Source organism: Andrena cerasifolii, chromosome 16 (genome assembly GCF_050908995.1).
Source record: "Andrena cerasifolii isolate SP2316 chromosome 16, iyAndCera1_principal, whole genome shotgun sequence".
In the NCBI taxonomy this organism is placed as follows: Eukaryota; Metazoa; Arthropoda; class Insecta; order Hymenoptera; family Andrenidae; genus Andrena; species Andrena cerasifolii.
Window position 1 is genome coordinate 1,386,664 of NC_135133.1, and position 16,585 is coordinate 1,403,248.

The 16,585-nt window shown below is 36.2% G+C and overlaps 1 protein-coding gene across 1 annotated transcript in view; it reads left to right on the top strand.

Moving 5' to 3' along the window:
* Window positions 1-4,900: 4,900 nt before the first annotated feature.
* Window positions 4,901-16,585, top strand: part of 5-ht2b (5-hydroxytryptamine receptor 2B) — a 308,974-nt gene continuing 297,289 nt past the window's right edge. The window contains exon 1 of the mRNA XM_076829669.1: window positions 4,901-5,494. Within this exon, the coding sequence (XP_076685784.1) occupies window positions 5,083-5,494 (412 nt within the window). The 5' untranslated portion in view covers window positions 4,901-5,082. The remainder of the gene's footprint in view (window positions 5,495-16,585) is intronic.

The following is a 16,585-nucleotide window of genomic DNA, read 5'->3' on the forward strand; positions in this document are numbered from 1 at the left end:
CCCTGCTGGGTACTGGCCGCTAAACGTACCCCTCTACTACCTCTTGCAGGACTGCAATTAGAGAAGACCGGGACAAAACCGGGGCCCTAACAGAAAATAAAACAGAAATTGAAGATACGGTTTATCATTATTAAAAGACATCAATTAAGCTTTGATTAATTATTATATTGATTCATAAATTCTCCACTACTGTTCTAATGCAGTACATATATACCTTACTAAAATGTATTTGTATTTAATATGAGACAATTTTTAATAGCCAGTAGCAAAGCTTAATTTATGTCTTTTAATAATTATAAACCGTATCTTCATTTCTGTTTTATTTTTTGTTAGGGCCCCGGTTTTGTCCTGGTCTTCTTTAAATACAGTCCTGCAAGAGGTAGTGGGGGGGCATGTTTAGCGGCCAGTACCCAGCAGGATGTCGGGTAAGTCCCCGCTGAGGGACTTCACACCCAAGTCACTATATCTCGGGTAGGCACAATACAAATTCAGCCTTTCTACACTCCACTGTTGGATCCGTTTCATGGAATATCTATTACACGTAGCTTATACTCTTGATTTAAAAAAAGGTTCAGCAAGGACAGCCAAAGAAAAACATTTAAAGAAATTAAGTAAACAAAGTATACAAAATTATTTAAAATATAATCTTTCATTACACGTAGATATTGTTAAGCAAGGTTTTGGAACAACCAACACTGGTTATGTTGCTCGTTTCTTTTTTGCCCAAGCCAAAGCCGTTGCGAAATATACTGGTTTAGATGAACATTTGATCCAAAGATTGTATAATATTTTGCAAGTTTTAACTTGTGGTAGAATGATCGATTGTAGTAAATTTAAAACATATTGCTTCGATACTGCAGATATTTGTGTGGAATTGTACGAAAGGTATAAAATGCCACCACAAGTTCTTATTCGTGGAAGTGACATTATTAAATCATTTGATTTACCGTTTGGCTGGCTATCAGAAGAGCTACAAGAAGGAAATAATAAAAATTTTCGTAAAGCACGAGCTAAACATAGCAGAATGTGCAACAGGCAAATGAGTAACAAAGATATTTTACATTATCTCTTGATCTCATCAGATCCCTTAATTAGCTCTCTCGGACTGAAAGAAGATAAAAAAGTTAAGCCCTTAACGGTTGATGCTGAAGAAATGTTATTATAAAACAAGCCACAATGCATGTAACATTTCAATGCATCTAACATGGCACATATAATTCATATTAACAAATTATTATAAAATTAGTTGCCACATCAAATTCTATTTTAATTACAATTCTTAAAAAATTTTTTTAAAATAAAATCAAAACTAATAAAAATAAAATATAATTTAATGGTATTAGATTTAAATCAGCTACACTTACAGTTTATTTAAAACATAAATTTTGTAAATTTGAATTAAATTTTTTATTTTATATAGCTAATATTAAATTTACAAAAAATTCATTATTCATTTTTAATATGCTCAATTTCAAAAGTTTACGTTTTTATGTCATGTTATGCTAAATAATATTTTTTATAGATTAGACTAAAAAATACAGAGTTTACTGCACCCTTCCATTATTGCTGAGCCCTTTACGAGTATTTTTAAAAAAAAAATATTGAAATCGGTCAAGATTTGCGCTGTCTAGCGATTTTTATCCAAAATCGCACACTGTGCGACGCCTCAGCCAAAAACAAAAGAGGAGCAACTCCTGTTGCTGACCACACCGCGGTTGGTAAAGCCAAATACACATACCGGGTGTAACATTTCTAACATCATTAAACCTTGTAAGAGTGGAAGAACTCGAGATTCATCGAGTTTAATGAATTATTGATCTAATATGTTCTCCTGTAATTCAGTGATTCCCAACCGTTGCGAAGTGTTTTCTGGGGGATCACCATTTTTTTTTTTTAATATTATTAAGTTAGAATTATATTCTGAAATACCTATTTTGGTAAACTTGCCGATGAACCTGGCCCTCGCCGATTTCGATGACCTTCACATATGTAGTCAAGGTCATCATTCTGAACATTTCCCTTTAAACTTTTTGGCGGTCGGCTTTGGATTGCAAGATATTCGCAAAAAAATTACTTAACACTAGAATTACCGAGTTCGCCTTCATAAATAAAAAGTGTTCCAGAAGCATTAAAACTTTCAAAATTTGAGGAAAGAAAAGTTTTTTTTTAGTTTTTTTGACTTTTTTCGAAAACCGTTTGTCGCGCGAGAAAAAACAATACAACATAAAAAATGCTCCTTGTCCGGATCTACAACTTTTGTTTGACATATTTTTTTATTTAATCAATAACTTGTAGGATATTATATAAAATCGACTTCCGCAAACTGTTCAATAATGATTTAAATGTTTAAGGGCTCAGGGCCACCCTTTCCCGTTATCCAATCGACCTCAAACTTTACAGGGATTTTTTTTAAGTATTTGGAACTATTCTGGAGAGTGCCCGGAAGAAAATTCAAAAGTCGAAAATAAGAGTCACCCTATTGTACATACCTTGACGTGTGATTACATTTTTTTACAATTTTTTTAATACAAAATGTCGGCGCCACAGCTCAACAAAAGAAGCTTCTTCTGAAAAACAGTGTTCCTGGGCCGGAAAGATTTCTCCTTTAATTTTAGACCTAGACTACAAAACCACAAATTTTTTAGTTCTATATAAGATTATCTCGGGAAATACACGAGGAAACTAAAAAATACTGATTTTTGTAAGAATTGTGCGTGATTGTACAAAACACGGCACTGCCACAACCTCGAAATTGTTGAAACGTTTTGTTCAATCACGCACCATTCTTACAAAAAACAGTCTTTTTTAATTTCCTGGTGTACTTCCCGAGATAATCTTACCTATATAGAACTCAAAAAATTTTTTTTCATAGGCTAAAAATTGAAGGAAAAATCTTTCCGGCCGCGGAACACTTTTTTCAGAAGAAGTCGAAAAGAAGAAGATTTTGTATTAAAATTTTTTAAAAAAAATTGTGGTCATACTTCAAAGAATGTACAATAAAGGCCTTCGAACAGATTTTGTATTCCATTCACTATACTCGCATAAAAAATTCTCAAAATCAGGCTGCCTTTCCGGGTTCTACAGTCGCATTGCCCCTTAAGGGTTAAAGATGCGGCGATGAAATTTTTGGGCCATATGTAGAAAAGAATGAGGAATCTAATTATGCGTTTTATGCAGAAAGCGCCTGAGTGTACCGAGGCCGTTCTTGCATCCAACAGTACAATTAGTGCAAACTATGTTTCAAAAGTTTCTCACCTCCACAACAGCTGATTTCCATCATATATAGGAACTGGCGTAGGAGCCATTCTGACATGAACATATAAAGTTACCAGAAAATTAGATACCTCTAAAGCCTTGACTAAAAAAACGATATCTCTAGGCAGAAGATATCGTCTGGCGAAGGTCATTAAGCATTATTCTTGGCTATTTCCCTTTCCACCCCCTTTCACCTTTAATCTACCCGTTTCATTTGAAGCAGAAAGCATAAAGGCGCAAGTAGACGTTCTTCGTCACTCAGGCACAGAAATAAAAAGCAAAATGGCGAAAAAGTCGAATGACCTTGAAAAGCCAATATTTACCGGCCAGCGCATAGCGAAGATCAAAGTTGCTCAATGTCCCTTCGGCGCGTAAATATTTCAACGAGTTCGTGTGTAAGTTCATTGCCAAATAGTGAGTGGTATTTGCCGGAAGGATCGATGGAGGGTGAATGAACGCGGCCATGAAAGTTTCTGTCGCGTCGAGGACGTTTTTCTGATCGTGATAATCGAAAAATGTGCTTTCGTGATGGTATCTTCGCAAATTTCATGTAACCTACTCCACTGAACTGCTGGCGGCTACTCGATATCTGGGAATCTGAATAGATGGGGACTCTGATAAGTGAACTAATGGTAGGATCACTCGTCAGACATTCGCTGGACTTCATTCGGATGAAAGGTTGTCATTTTCAGTGGTCGATGGAAAGATAAGCACGTAGAGATAGCTTGGAAACGAGGTCGAATAGGTCGTACGTTTATAGGAATTCTTCTTTTGCCTCTATCTCTATTTCGTTCGTCTCTATTCAGGAATCTGTGCGGTTTGTTCGTTCTGTGATACGAATCCTTGAATCATTGCAACAAAAGCAGTGGTTTCTGCTCCATTAATGCATCTGTTTCTAACTTCAGATCGACCTATGAAAATTGTAATTGAAGGAATAAAGATTCAATTATGTACCGAGTCTTCTAGGCCAGGTGTTGAATTCATGATTTTGTTTTTCGCATGATTACTTTTATCAGTTGAATTAGTCAGTAATTCACCTTGTTTTTAGTTGATTCCTCCTCTTCTCGTTCTGAACTCAATTTAGTGTTTGAAAACTCGGAACGTTCAAGATTATTATTTAAATCGTCAAATAGATTCTCTTCTTTACGTCATCGCGATGAAAGAGGTTTTCTGAATGAACCAGGAATGAAAAATTCTTTTGCAATACCCAGCAAGTCCATCCTCATTGACATTGAATGTTCTTCAAAAGCATCTATGTGTGTACTAACCTCCGTTAAATTCAATATTAACGATATCCCAAGGGTCTCAAAGAGTCTTTTTTCCAAACTTTTTAAAGTTTCCCAAAACCCTCGCTCTGCGAATAGAACCACTATCAGATTCAACGAAAACCGCCACAGCCTTCAAACTATGCTTGAAGAAAGGCCACGATAGAGCCGACATCCATTCACGTCCCTCTACCATAACAAGAACCTCGTCCCCTTTAACCTCATTCATTTCCCTTCAACTGCACTTTACTATTTCACTTTGCACCACTAAAACGTTTAATCACCTCCCACTCCATCAAAATCTTCCACTAAAAAACCTACCCTACCCCTAGTTAAACAAACGAATGATAATCATGGTTCCTCAGCAGTGCGCGTAAAAGACTGTCGGTAAGCGAATCGTTCAACCACCTTGAAGACCCAAAATAGGGAACGCGGAGTATCGTGCGTGACCCAAGGAACGAATCGGAAGTTGTAACGTCAACGTTCGTCGTCACAGATGAGGAAGGCTGGGCTTGGTTGCTGTTAGAGCAAGCTACCCGGGGATCAGCCGTTTCCTTGAGAGATGATCGGCTCGTCGATGCAGAGGATCGATCGCACGGATCCTTACGAGGCCGTCGTCGACACCTGTTACGAGGACCTTTTGTTGCTCGCCGTGGCGAGCGGCACGAATGGCTCTGGCTGCGACATAGCGCGGTTCACGGTGTCTGGGATACTGAACGACAGCGATTACGAGGATAAATCGGTGAATGGAACGCAGTTGGGCATCGAGAGCAACGGCTTGAACAACTGGTGGGCGATGCTGGCCCTCGTCCTCGTGCTGGGCACCGCTGCTGGCAACATCTTGGTGTGCCTTGCCATCACCAAGGAGAGACGGCTCCAGAACGTCACCAATTATTTTCTGATGAGCCTGGCGATCACGGACCTGATGGTTGCAGTCCTGGTGATGCCACTAGGCATCCTCACACTCGTACGAGGTAAGGTAGTAGTTCTTCTGGCGGGTCGTTCCACCTGTTCCGGGGTTGGTGTTCGATGACGAGCCATTGATCGGTCGATTTTTAGACCTTTAGGCAGATTTTTTTTAGGAAATGTTTGATCTTTTGGGGGACAAGTATTCGATCACTATAGCTTTTGTTATGTGCATGCTGCTCGATTCTCAAGCATTCAGAAGGATTTATTTTAGGAAATATTAAATTTTTTCAAGGTAAATGTTCGATAATGTGGCCTTTTTTGTATTTATACTGTTTAATCTGAAGATTTCAGATGATTTTTTCTGAAGAGTAGGTTTCTGGGAAAAATGTTCTGTGGTAAGGATTTGCTATGTCAATTGTGATCTATTCGGGGTGATTCGCAAGCTTTCAGATGGATCTACTTCATATATTTATGAAGAAAATTCAATTTATTATATATGGTTACTTTCACAGGATTTTTTTTATGAAAAGCTTGATCTTTCCTGGGGCAAGTCTTCAACTGGCGAGGGTTTGTTCGATTATTTCTTTTTAATCGGAAAATTTCAGGCGACTTTTCCTCTAACAATAAGGAAAAATCGATTTCTTTTAATTCTTTGATTCTAGTAAATCCTAAAGCTTTCGGAAAGAAATTTGTTCTGTAGAAAGCAGAATTTCTTCTGAAGCAAATTTTCAACGGCGAGCGTTTATTAGTTATATCAGGGTGCCGCAGAATTGAAGGACAATCCAGAACATGCAATATTCTCATGCAATTACACATCGAAAAGTCCTTTACCGTTTTGGAATCCGAGGCTTCGTTCTCGAGATATTAACGGTTGAATATTAGCGGTGCAAATTTCCGGGCCGCGCGGTTTGACGCCGAAACAGTTGACGGGGAGCAGTGACCCCTAGTGCGCACGCGCAGGAGGCGCGCGTAGGTATAGGCTCACGCAACAGTCCAACCGACAGCGCTGGCTCAAACTGTGACAATTGGTTAGCCTTCACTCTGTGGACAGGGATGGAAACACACTCCAAGCTAATAAAAACGTAAATAAAAAGTTACCGAATTAGAAACTTTTCTAAGTATTCTTGTAGGAATGCTATCTGTGATATTTTTCACACAGAATTTCATAAAAATTTCATTGGAATCGCTGAATTTGAATGCAGTAGTAGACTTGAAAGGCACCTGAGCGCTTAACCGTGTACAGAGGGCATATGCACCCCGATGTTCCCCGTACAAAAATCAATTTTTATAAGCAGCTGCGCTAGTATTTTTCTACAGTGTGTTTCGTATTTACATTCCTGTGGCATAAAATATATGGTTTTTAATCATTTTTTGTTCAGCGTAATGTCATCATCTCTAAAATGGTTTGATGCAGTTTCAATCCGGTCTTTGCTTACGTTTCAAAGAAGTAAGATAGGTTTTTTATTGAATTCGTGGTAAGTATTTGGTAAATTGTAGTGTTTCTTTATTGTAAAGATGATGCTAATTAGTACAATGAAATATATGTCCAGAGCGTGTTTATTTATTTTCTTTCCACCGGACCCAGCACTAGCAAGATAAGTAAGAGATCTCAACGCAGATGCTACCCCCGGTCTAGTGACATCAAGACAAGCTTGAGCTGCTACATTTTTGAAGAAATTATGCACACAGATTCTGACGATGCATCTTAACTTTACTTTTCATTATTTATATACAACTTTTAAATTTGTGTATTTTAAATTAAATGTTATAATTCTTTCTACACTTACCTTCTTAAAAATTAATAAAATTTCACAAATACTTACGCAGCCAAAGTTTTTTCTGTACATTTGGCACTGAAATTGCGTGGGGTGTAATTACATTCCTCTAAATGGTTAACGTTAAACTATTAGTACGCAGAGTGAAGGTTAGTGGCGCTAAGACCCATTTTCACAGTTCGAATCAGCGTAGTCTGCTCTACTGTTTTGTGCGCCTGTATCTACGCGCGCCTCCTGCGCGTGCGCGCGAGCGTACACTACCGCGCGCTCAATTGACACGGCTTTAAACCGCGCGGCCCAGAAGTTGCACCACTAATATTCAACTGTTAATATCTCGAGAATGAAGCCTCGGATCCCAAAATGCTAAGGGACTTTTCGATGTGTTCTTGTATCAGGATGTTGCATGTTCCGGATTGTCCCTCAATTCTGGGACATCCTGAGAACGATGAAAAATATTATGTTTTTGCAAATAATGTCCCGTGGAGTAAATCACCGAAAAATCCGCAAATATGCTCTTCATCATCTCTTACAAGTCTTCACTTCTTTAACCCCATTATTACACACCCCAGGGACCTAGAGTACCTATTAAACGGTCAAAAAGTTTACCAAACGCGTCCCAGAATTCGCTAACAAGAAAATAGAATTTAAATTTCATAAAACTTCTTAACAAACTATAGGAGTATTTAAAACTTAATATAAATACGTGTTTCATTTTTTACCCATACGTAGGTCAAGATCAGTGACTATAAATATTGTCATTATTTAGATCACCTTTATTATAACGCACTCATTAAAACACTTTAGCAGCAACTCTCGCGCGAACATAAGATAAAGGTGCCCATTAAGATGTTCAAGGATCCATTAAACGGCGCAATAGAGCTCTTCCCGAACACAGAGTGATACTTAATGTATTAAGCTGTTAAATAGGTACGACAAGTCTCGAAGGGAAGGATTATAACTGTAATCCGCTTTCAAGGCGGCCCTTTAATCAGCGATCGAGGTTCTTACATTGGGATTAAAGCGCAAGTGAAACCTCTTCGACTGCATTAACAGCTCACGTCGACAACTTTGGTCAATAATTGAGCAATTTTTAGTTTACACGTGTAATACGAGAATATTTCCTTAAGGGGCTATTCCACTGTGAACGGTCGAAAAGTCAAGCTATATTTAAAGATTTTTTTCTCAGTAAATACAACATATAATGAAATAAATCTTTTTGATATTTATTAAGCTAGTCTTACATTATACCAAAAAAATTAAAAAGAATATTTTTAATTTGTTTTACTTGTTTTTTACAAAGCGTCAATATAGCACCTAAACAAAAACGGTATGTTCGTGGTGCAGGTGATTTCCCGGCTTAGGCTTATCTAACACAAAAAATTCGAAAAGATTCTTAATCTGTATGAGTGTCGCTATCGCCCGTAGCTCAATTAAAAATTTTTGTTGAGAAATAACAAAATGGCGCCGGGTTGAAAGCAAAGTTCTGGATTATAAGAAAAACTCTGGGTTATTTTTCGACAGAAATTGTTAATTGAGCTACGGGCGATAGCGACACTCATGCAGATTAAGAAACTTTTCGAATTTTTTGTTTCAGATAAGCCTGAGCCGGGAAATCACTTGCACCACGAACATACCGTTTTTGTTGAGGTACCATATTGAAGCTTTGTAAAAAAACAAGTAAAACAAATGAAAAATATTTTTTAAAATTTTTTTTGGTATAATATAAGAGCAGCTTAATAAAAACCAAAAAGATTTATTTCATTATATATTGTATTTATTGAGAAAGAAATTTTTAAAAATAGCTTGATTTTGCGACCGTTCACAATGGAATACCGCCTTAACATCTCCTAATACGTGATTCTTATGAATATTTGTATTCTGAAAACTTCGATCGTTTATATCAAAGTCAAGTCAATATCCCAAGTTACAAAATGAATCTCAAAAATTAAATTGTTAAGATTTCCATTCACGACTTGTATCTTTCAATAATGAACAGTATTCTTTCCAATACTTTTGCACACTCGAACGTAACCTTATCTCTGCCACTAAACGCGAAGCTGGAGGGAAGCTGAATGAAGATTCAGTGGTACAGAAGACACTTTCATCGATGCTTCGAGTTCTACCAGTCGATACTAATTTCCATTAGACTATTTTCTAAACGAAGATCGATGCTGTCTCTTCTGTCTAAGATCCAACCTATTACTTCGACTGAAATGTTCTACTTCATTCTCGAATTTCGAAGGGTAAGTTATAAACAACAAAAATCAAGCCAAAGTTCGAGGTCCATTATTTAGAAGAAATGGATAGAAATTTTATCTGAACAGTGGGTGGAATATATCGAACATTCGAATTGCCATTAAATTTCAAGTTTCCCACAAGAATCTCAATTATTAACGTTAATTAACGGCGAAGCATGGAGGACAATCCGCGAGGAATGAGGGTGACGGTGCTAAACAAGCTGACTGTTTTCGCTCGAAACAATTTAGGTGTTGTTCGGCGGAGCTGCTCACCGCATAAAATTAATTATGCAGAGACAAGCTGGCGAGTTTGATGTCGGATGTCATGTTTAACGTGATTTCGTGCGGCGTTACCCTTGTCCACTATCACATTCCCAGCACTCGTGCAATTCAATTCCACGTTCGATTGAAAAGGTACATCGTGATATCGTAGTGAAGCATTATAGTGGTGGTCAAAGGAAAGTTTGAAACTCATATTTTTGCATATCTGCATAACTAACTTAATACTACCTAGGCTTTAAGTAGGTAGGTACCTACCGATACAGCACACTCTCGTTGCAGCAAAGTTACAGAACGGTTGCAGTGCAAGATTGCAATGTTGCACGCAACGTTGCCGCAAGGGTGCAGTAATAATTCTATGTCTGCCTCCTGCAACGTTTCGGGCATTAGGGCCAAATATATAAATAACGGTATATATGTGTGCAGAATCATAGAAGTATAAAGGTCGTGTTTCTCTTTCTCAAAGAAAATTCTTTTCCCCCAAGGGGATTCGAACCGGCGACCCATAGCGTCGTAGGTGAACACTTTAACGCCGCAGCTACAGCCACTGATTGATAAGAATGCTAACGTATTCGAACTTATACTCCCACCATGCAAAACTTTAAACTAAATTATTAAAAAACGAAGACTCATTTTGACAAACTCCATTAGGGTTTTGTAACACTAGTAGGTATGTACTACAACTTTCACCATGTGTCGTTCTACACATTAAAATATACAGGGTGACTCACCTAACATTTAAACTTAAAATATCTCCGTTGTTTGCAATGATACGAGAAAATGTCTCAGGAAAAAAGTGATTGCTAGACAAAAAGGACAATATATTATACATGGCTGAATTTGTATTTTTATTGGCTATAACGTTACAGTAATGAAAATACGTCATTCCATTAAAAAAAAACATCGATGATCTTGAAATTTCGGGAAATATAACTTTAAGACAAAAATCGTCTCTGTCAGAATAATTGTCTCTCTGAAGCAAACATTGTTATCCTTAGACATTTTCTCGTATGATTATAAAGAACGGAAATATTTTAAGGTCAAATGGTAGTTGCAGCAACATTGCGGCAACATTGCAGGAACGTTGCCGCAATACTGGCGCAACGTTGCTGTAACATTGTGGAAACATTACGAAACGTTGCCGCAACGTTGCAGAAATATTGTAGGAACGTTGCCGTGCAATATTGCACCGCAACATTGATGCAACTATGCAGCAATAATTCTATGTCCGCCCCGTGCAATGTTGCACGGCAACGTCGCAGCAACGTTACATCCACATTGCGCTGCAACCATGCAACAATGCAAGGTTACTGCAACCATCCTGCAACGTTGCCGCCACGAAGTGTGCTGTATGGATATTATGTTGGTGTTACAGGCCTATTTTGGCAAACCTCCAAACTATGGGATATAAAATTTAAAATATATTACATACTTCCTAATACCTACAACTATTTCCCTTTTGTTATCGTTCGCAGTTTAAACTTTCTTTTGACCGATACTGTATAACTTTTCAATGATATTTCGTTCGGCCTTTTGCCCCCTCTCATCTCTGTGCAGTTTAAACTTGGAAGGGAAAATAATGTACATTCGAATGTGATGTGTTATTTCTGATTGGTTATTGGACGTGAAGCGAAGGATAACGGTTTGAGAATAATTGAACAAGTTTTGATGTGTCCAGTGTGCCCCTATTATTTCTCGTAGCTATTATGTAGAGAAATCAATTGTGTGTCTCTGTGAAGTGTACTGGGGTATGGTATTTAATGTTTCAATGGGATTGGTGGAGGTTGCTGAATTATGTGCGAGATTAGAAAGCTCGATTGTTCTTGGGGACGAGAAAATATGAATCGATGACTATTTGTTTTAATAACAGGTGGGAATAAAAAACTAGGGTCAGGCACTTTTCTCCTCAGAGACTTCTATTATGGTTGGATATACATACATTATACAGTATGAAAGGAACGATTTTTGAAAATGTAATATAGTCTTCGAGTAACAAGAATTCTACTTGCGAGATCATTTCACAGTGTATTTATTTGAATACCAGAAAACGAACGAAATAATTCAGAGACAAATTACTCACTTGGTTATGTAAAGTATTGCATAAGTAGGTATCTACTTAGGAAATAATACTTGATGAAGGAAGACAATTTATTGTTTCAATGATTGTATTTTAGCGGTCAGATCTAATTAATTAACTTACGAAATGTACGTGTGTTTGTAGAACTCTCCATCGATATGTTAAAATCACGTATACACGTGTACACAATTGAGTAACAAATTAGCTTGATATAACTATGACAGTAGGTTTTCAAATAATCAGCGCATTGCTTGTTGAAAAGATTCAATGTTACTCAAAAAACTTTCTTCATATATTTACAACAGTAATGCTAAACTATATCTCGAAAATCTTATGGTAGGTCTGAAAATTCTTTAGACCCCCTATTTATACCTTAAAGCTTAAACGAATACATCTACCTTTCAAAATGTCTCGAGAAAAAAAAATCCAAAGTTGATATCAAAATTCTTTGAGGCCCTCCATTTCCATTGCATTGAATACATCCACTTACGAACACCATTAAAAAATCTCAAAGGGGACTTTGAATTTCTCGTGGCCCACTCGCTCTACTGCAAAGGAATGCATCTACATTCTAAAGCGTATCCAAAATCCCAAGGGCATCTTAAAATTCTTGAGGCACCTCGTGTCTACAATACTAACTTGGCAGTGTGATTACAAAAATTCCGATGAAAAATGACATGGGAATTCACTATGGGTCTTAAGTAGACTCTGGACTACGTATATGTAAGAAAATCAAAGACTTTATTTAGAAAAATATTTAACAATGAAGGAAAAAAGATTTTCCGAGGGTAAGGTAAGTTTGGGTAATAAGGCCCACCTGTAATTTATCCTTGGTAGGTCAATCCACAATCTTGTTAATGTCATCTATTGCTTTTACTGCATACGAAATGTCACTCGAAGAACCCCCACGCGATTAATATAACATTTGCCGGCTGTAAATTCAACAAATGTTTCCTCCGCAACTGGCGTTGCTGCAGTTATAAGCATTTCTTGGCTTTGTATTAGGAGTACGCATTATCCAATTACTGTGCAACTATAGGTATGTATAAGTATATATGTTGGCAATATATTTCCAAAAAATTGATGATTTTGTAAAGTGCACGTTTAACATATAACCTCGGCAATGAGGAAGTGACAAAGCAGATAATAAGGCCCACCAAAATATTAAGTGGGCAGAGACCTCTTCCAAAGCAGGACCGATATTGAGAAGAGCTCCAAAACACGTACCACTTCAACCGGAAGAAAAAAGACAAGAGTGTGTGAACAAGAGCCCATGCCATACACCTCCAGAGAAAACGTGGACGGTTACTCTGCAGACAGTTGGTTTTGCAAATTATGCAGAACTGCATTCAAGACAGATATGCGACAGTGTGTCATGTGTCTCACCTGGATACACGAGGAATGCGTTGGGCTCACACCAGAGGTCGAAGATGTCTTTGTTTGCCCGAATTGTACATATTAAATAGGCGGGCCTGGACTACGGGAAATAAGGCCCGTTTACAAAGTTTTTAAAACCCTATTAATTTCCGTATTTGTTTTGTTCATATATTGTTATAAATATTACAGCGTATAGTTTAATGTCCATAGATTTCTATAAAAAAAAAGTTTTCAAAAATATTTAAAAGTTTTTTTAAAAAAAATTATAGAACCTTAGGTGGGCCTTATTACCCGAATTTACCTTAGGTATTGAAATACATATTCGCGTCGATCAAGTGGTGGAATAAAACGGAACACCCATTTAAAACCATATAGAAGTACAAAAGTTGTATTTTTATGATTTAAATTGTATTAATTTCTGTAAAAAAAAACGTATAAATATAAGTTCTAGATATAACTATTATAAATCACATAACAAAAATATACTATACTATATAGATAACAAATATTATAAGATAACATGAAAATTATTGAAGATAGCCAAATATAAATATAAAATTGCGAAAAAAGATAAAAATTAATACATTGCAAGGAAGAATAAAAATAGGTACATATCCGTTTTACCCCACAAGACGAAATTTAATAAACATTTAATATTTACACTTCATCGTAAGATAAAGAACCGGGTAAAACGTCAAAATACAGTGTAAGGACTATAGAATACAGTAATGTACTTATCATTATAAGTTTTCAAACTACAAGTTAAAACAAATGGTCCAAACGCCGACATAATATCGAAACTTCGACACCGGTAACATTTCCAACTCTGTGAATAAAAAAATAACTTGTGCACGGGTTTGCGGTCGATCGTGAGCTATTGTGAGGACCGTTTCGTCCCATGTCACACGACAGCAACTCATTCGCAACTATCATTTTATTTCTTTTTATTTATTTATTGCAGAATAACAACTCTTTGACACATTATAATCACATGAAAAGCTATGAGTAAAGAACGGACAAATAAGGCAAAATTAAAATTACAATTACAATTCAAATAACAAATACCAAAGATAACAACAGAAGGAGATGAAATAAGAAGGATATATATTAAAATACAGTATCAATATCAATATTGCAAATTAATCATATAGTATACGCAAAACATATATGAATATTAGGGTAACTCGGGGTAATATGTCACCGCAGGTAATATGCCACCTCTCAATGATTTTTTAATTAATGCACAGATGCCGTTACCGTTTGCACTAATTCCGTTCAATTTAGTGTAACTGCTAATAAGGAACACTATTCAATTGATGATGGAATCGCGCAGATTTCTTTATATAGATCGAAAGTATATATCACAAAGGTCACGAAAATGTAAATTAAAGATGCTCCCAACAGCTGGTCTGATCTTGAAAAATCGGCAAAGGTGGAACCGGGAAAAAAAGAAAAATGAGGGAAAGAGAATGACAAATCTGTGTGTTCAAATTTAAATATCTCTATTATATGAAAACTAGCTTTAATACTCGGCTTCGTCTGAAATTTAGATTCTGATTTTATAAAAAAAAATTTTTTTTTAGTTTTCTTTTCAAGTAGTCAGATTCATCTGGATTAGTCAAGCATAATGAGCTGAGGCACATTTTGTGATCCCAGAGTTTATCGGTCGAAAGTTTTTAGGCAACAGACAAACACACAAACATATTAGAAGCTTTCTGCTTTATATATTAAGATACATTATAGTAAATGAATGATAATTCATTAATGATAGATAATAATTCGAAAAAATTAATGATAATAAATGATAATACTAATGATGTCAGTGTCATGTTTAGACTGTCTCGTTGATCAAGGTATGAAAGAAACAGTGTTCGCTCGTTGCAGTCATTGTGAAATTTATTATTGCTTCAGTCACTTTTTTAAATCTTTTTGTCGACAAGATTATCATAAATGTAATGGTTAATATTACCCTCTGTTGTGATTTCATTAGCATATCATTTATTATCATTAATTTTTTCTAATTACTATTTATCATTAATCTATTATCATTCATTTACTATAATGTATATTCATATAATAGTGATAATTAAATTTGAACACACGGATTTGTCGTTCTCTTTCCCACATTTTTCTTCTTTCCCCGGTTCCACCTTTACCGATTTTTCAACGTCAGACCAGCTTTTGGGAGCATCTTTAGTTTACATTTTTATGACCCTTGTGACATATACTTTCAATCTATATAAAAAAATCTGCGCCATTCCATCACCAATTGAATAGTGTTCCTTGTAAGTCGACAATAGATTTTGGCTTTTACCTTCTTTTATTTTCAGTAAATTCTGCTAAGTTATAAAAGTATCGTCTTGATCTAATTTCACACTGTAACTAGAATGCAGATTATACATTTGTGTGAACAGTTATACAAAAAATCAATAGATTATGACAAAGTAGACTAACAAACGAATTTTACAACCTCTCGCACATCCGTTAACACTATGTACTTTGTGGAGAGATTTTCAATCCTTCCTTTTTTGACCGTGTGGAGTAATCTGCCACACGTTTGTCGGTATAATATGCCACAAACTAATATTTTTATAACTCTTTCTGTTTAATGCCATCGAGTTGTTTTTTCGTATAAGAACCATGCCTAAGAAGTATGTACGAACTTCAAACCGTGCTGTTTGGTCAGACGAAAGTTTAAAGGAAGCCATTCGAATGGCGAAGGAGGCTCGAACTACAATATGGAACAAATTTTGAGAATGTAGATATTTTTTATGACAATTCGACTGATGCAGAAAATGTGCAACTACTGTGCAATATGTGAACTATATTATTACGATAAAAAAGGACCTAAATGTGACTGGGTAAAAACTACTTGTTGCAAAAAGTGGGTCCATGAAGACTGCGTAGAGATTGGGGCTGTTTAGTTTGTTAGAAATAGCTTTTTTCAAATATATTTTACGTTTCATTGAGTTCAATATTTGTTATTAGTTACTAATAGCTTGAATAGTTTAAAATATTGTTGATTCTGAAAAATTTGAGTGATTAGTTCGCACTTCATAGCTTTTGGCATATTTACCCACCACTTGGGTAATATGCCACTTTCGAGGACTTTTGTATTTGTACGTTTCTCATTGAACTATAAAAGTTACATATCTTTACTTATTAGTCAATATACAGAATTAGTTACACTTTCATATGATTTTATCTGTTTCCCTGTATCTACTTATACTTGTGAGATATCGCGTTTCAAAGTTAACTGTGCCATATTACCCCGAGTTACCCTATGGCAGTATCTATTTGCGGGCATACACATTCTAACAGTGCAACTATAGCTACCGTACACAGTGTGATGCCTCACATCGCTGCTAGGAAAATAGAATATGAATTGTACCAACATTTCAGGGCAATTGA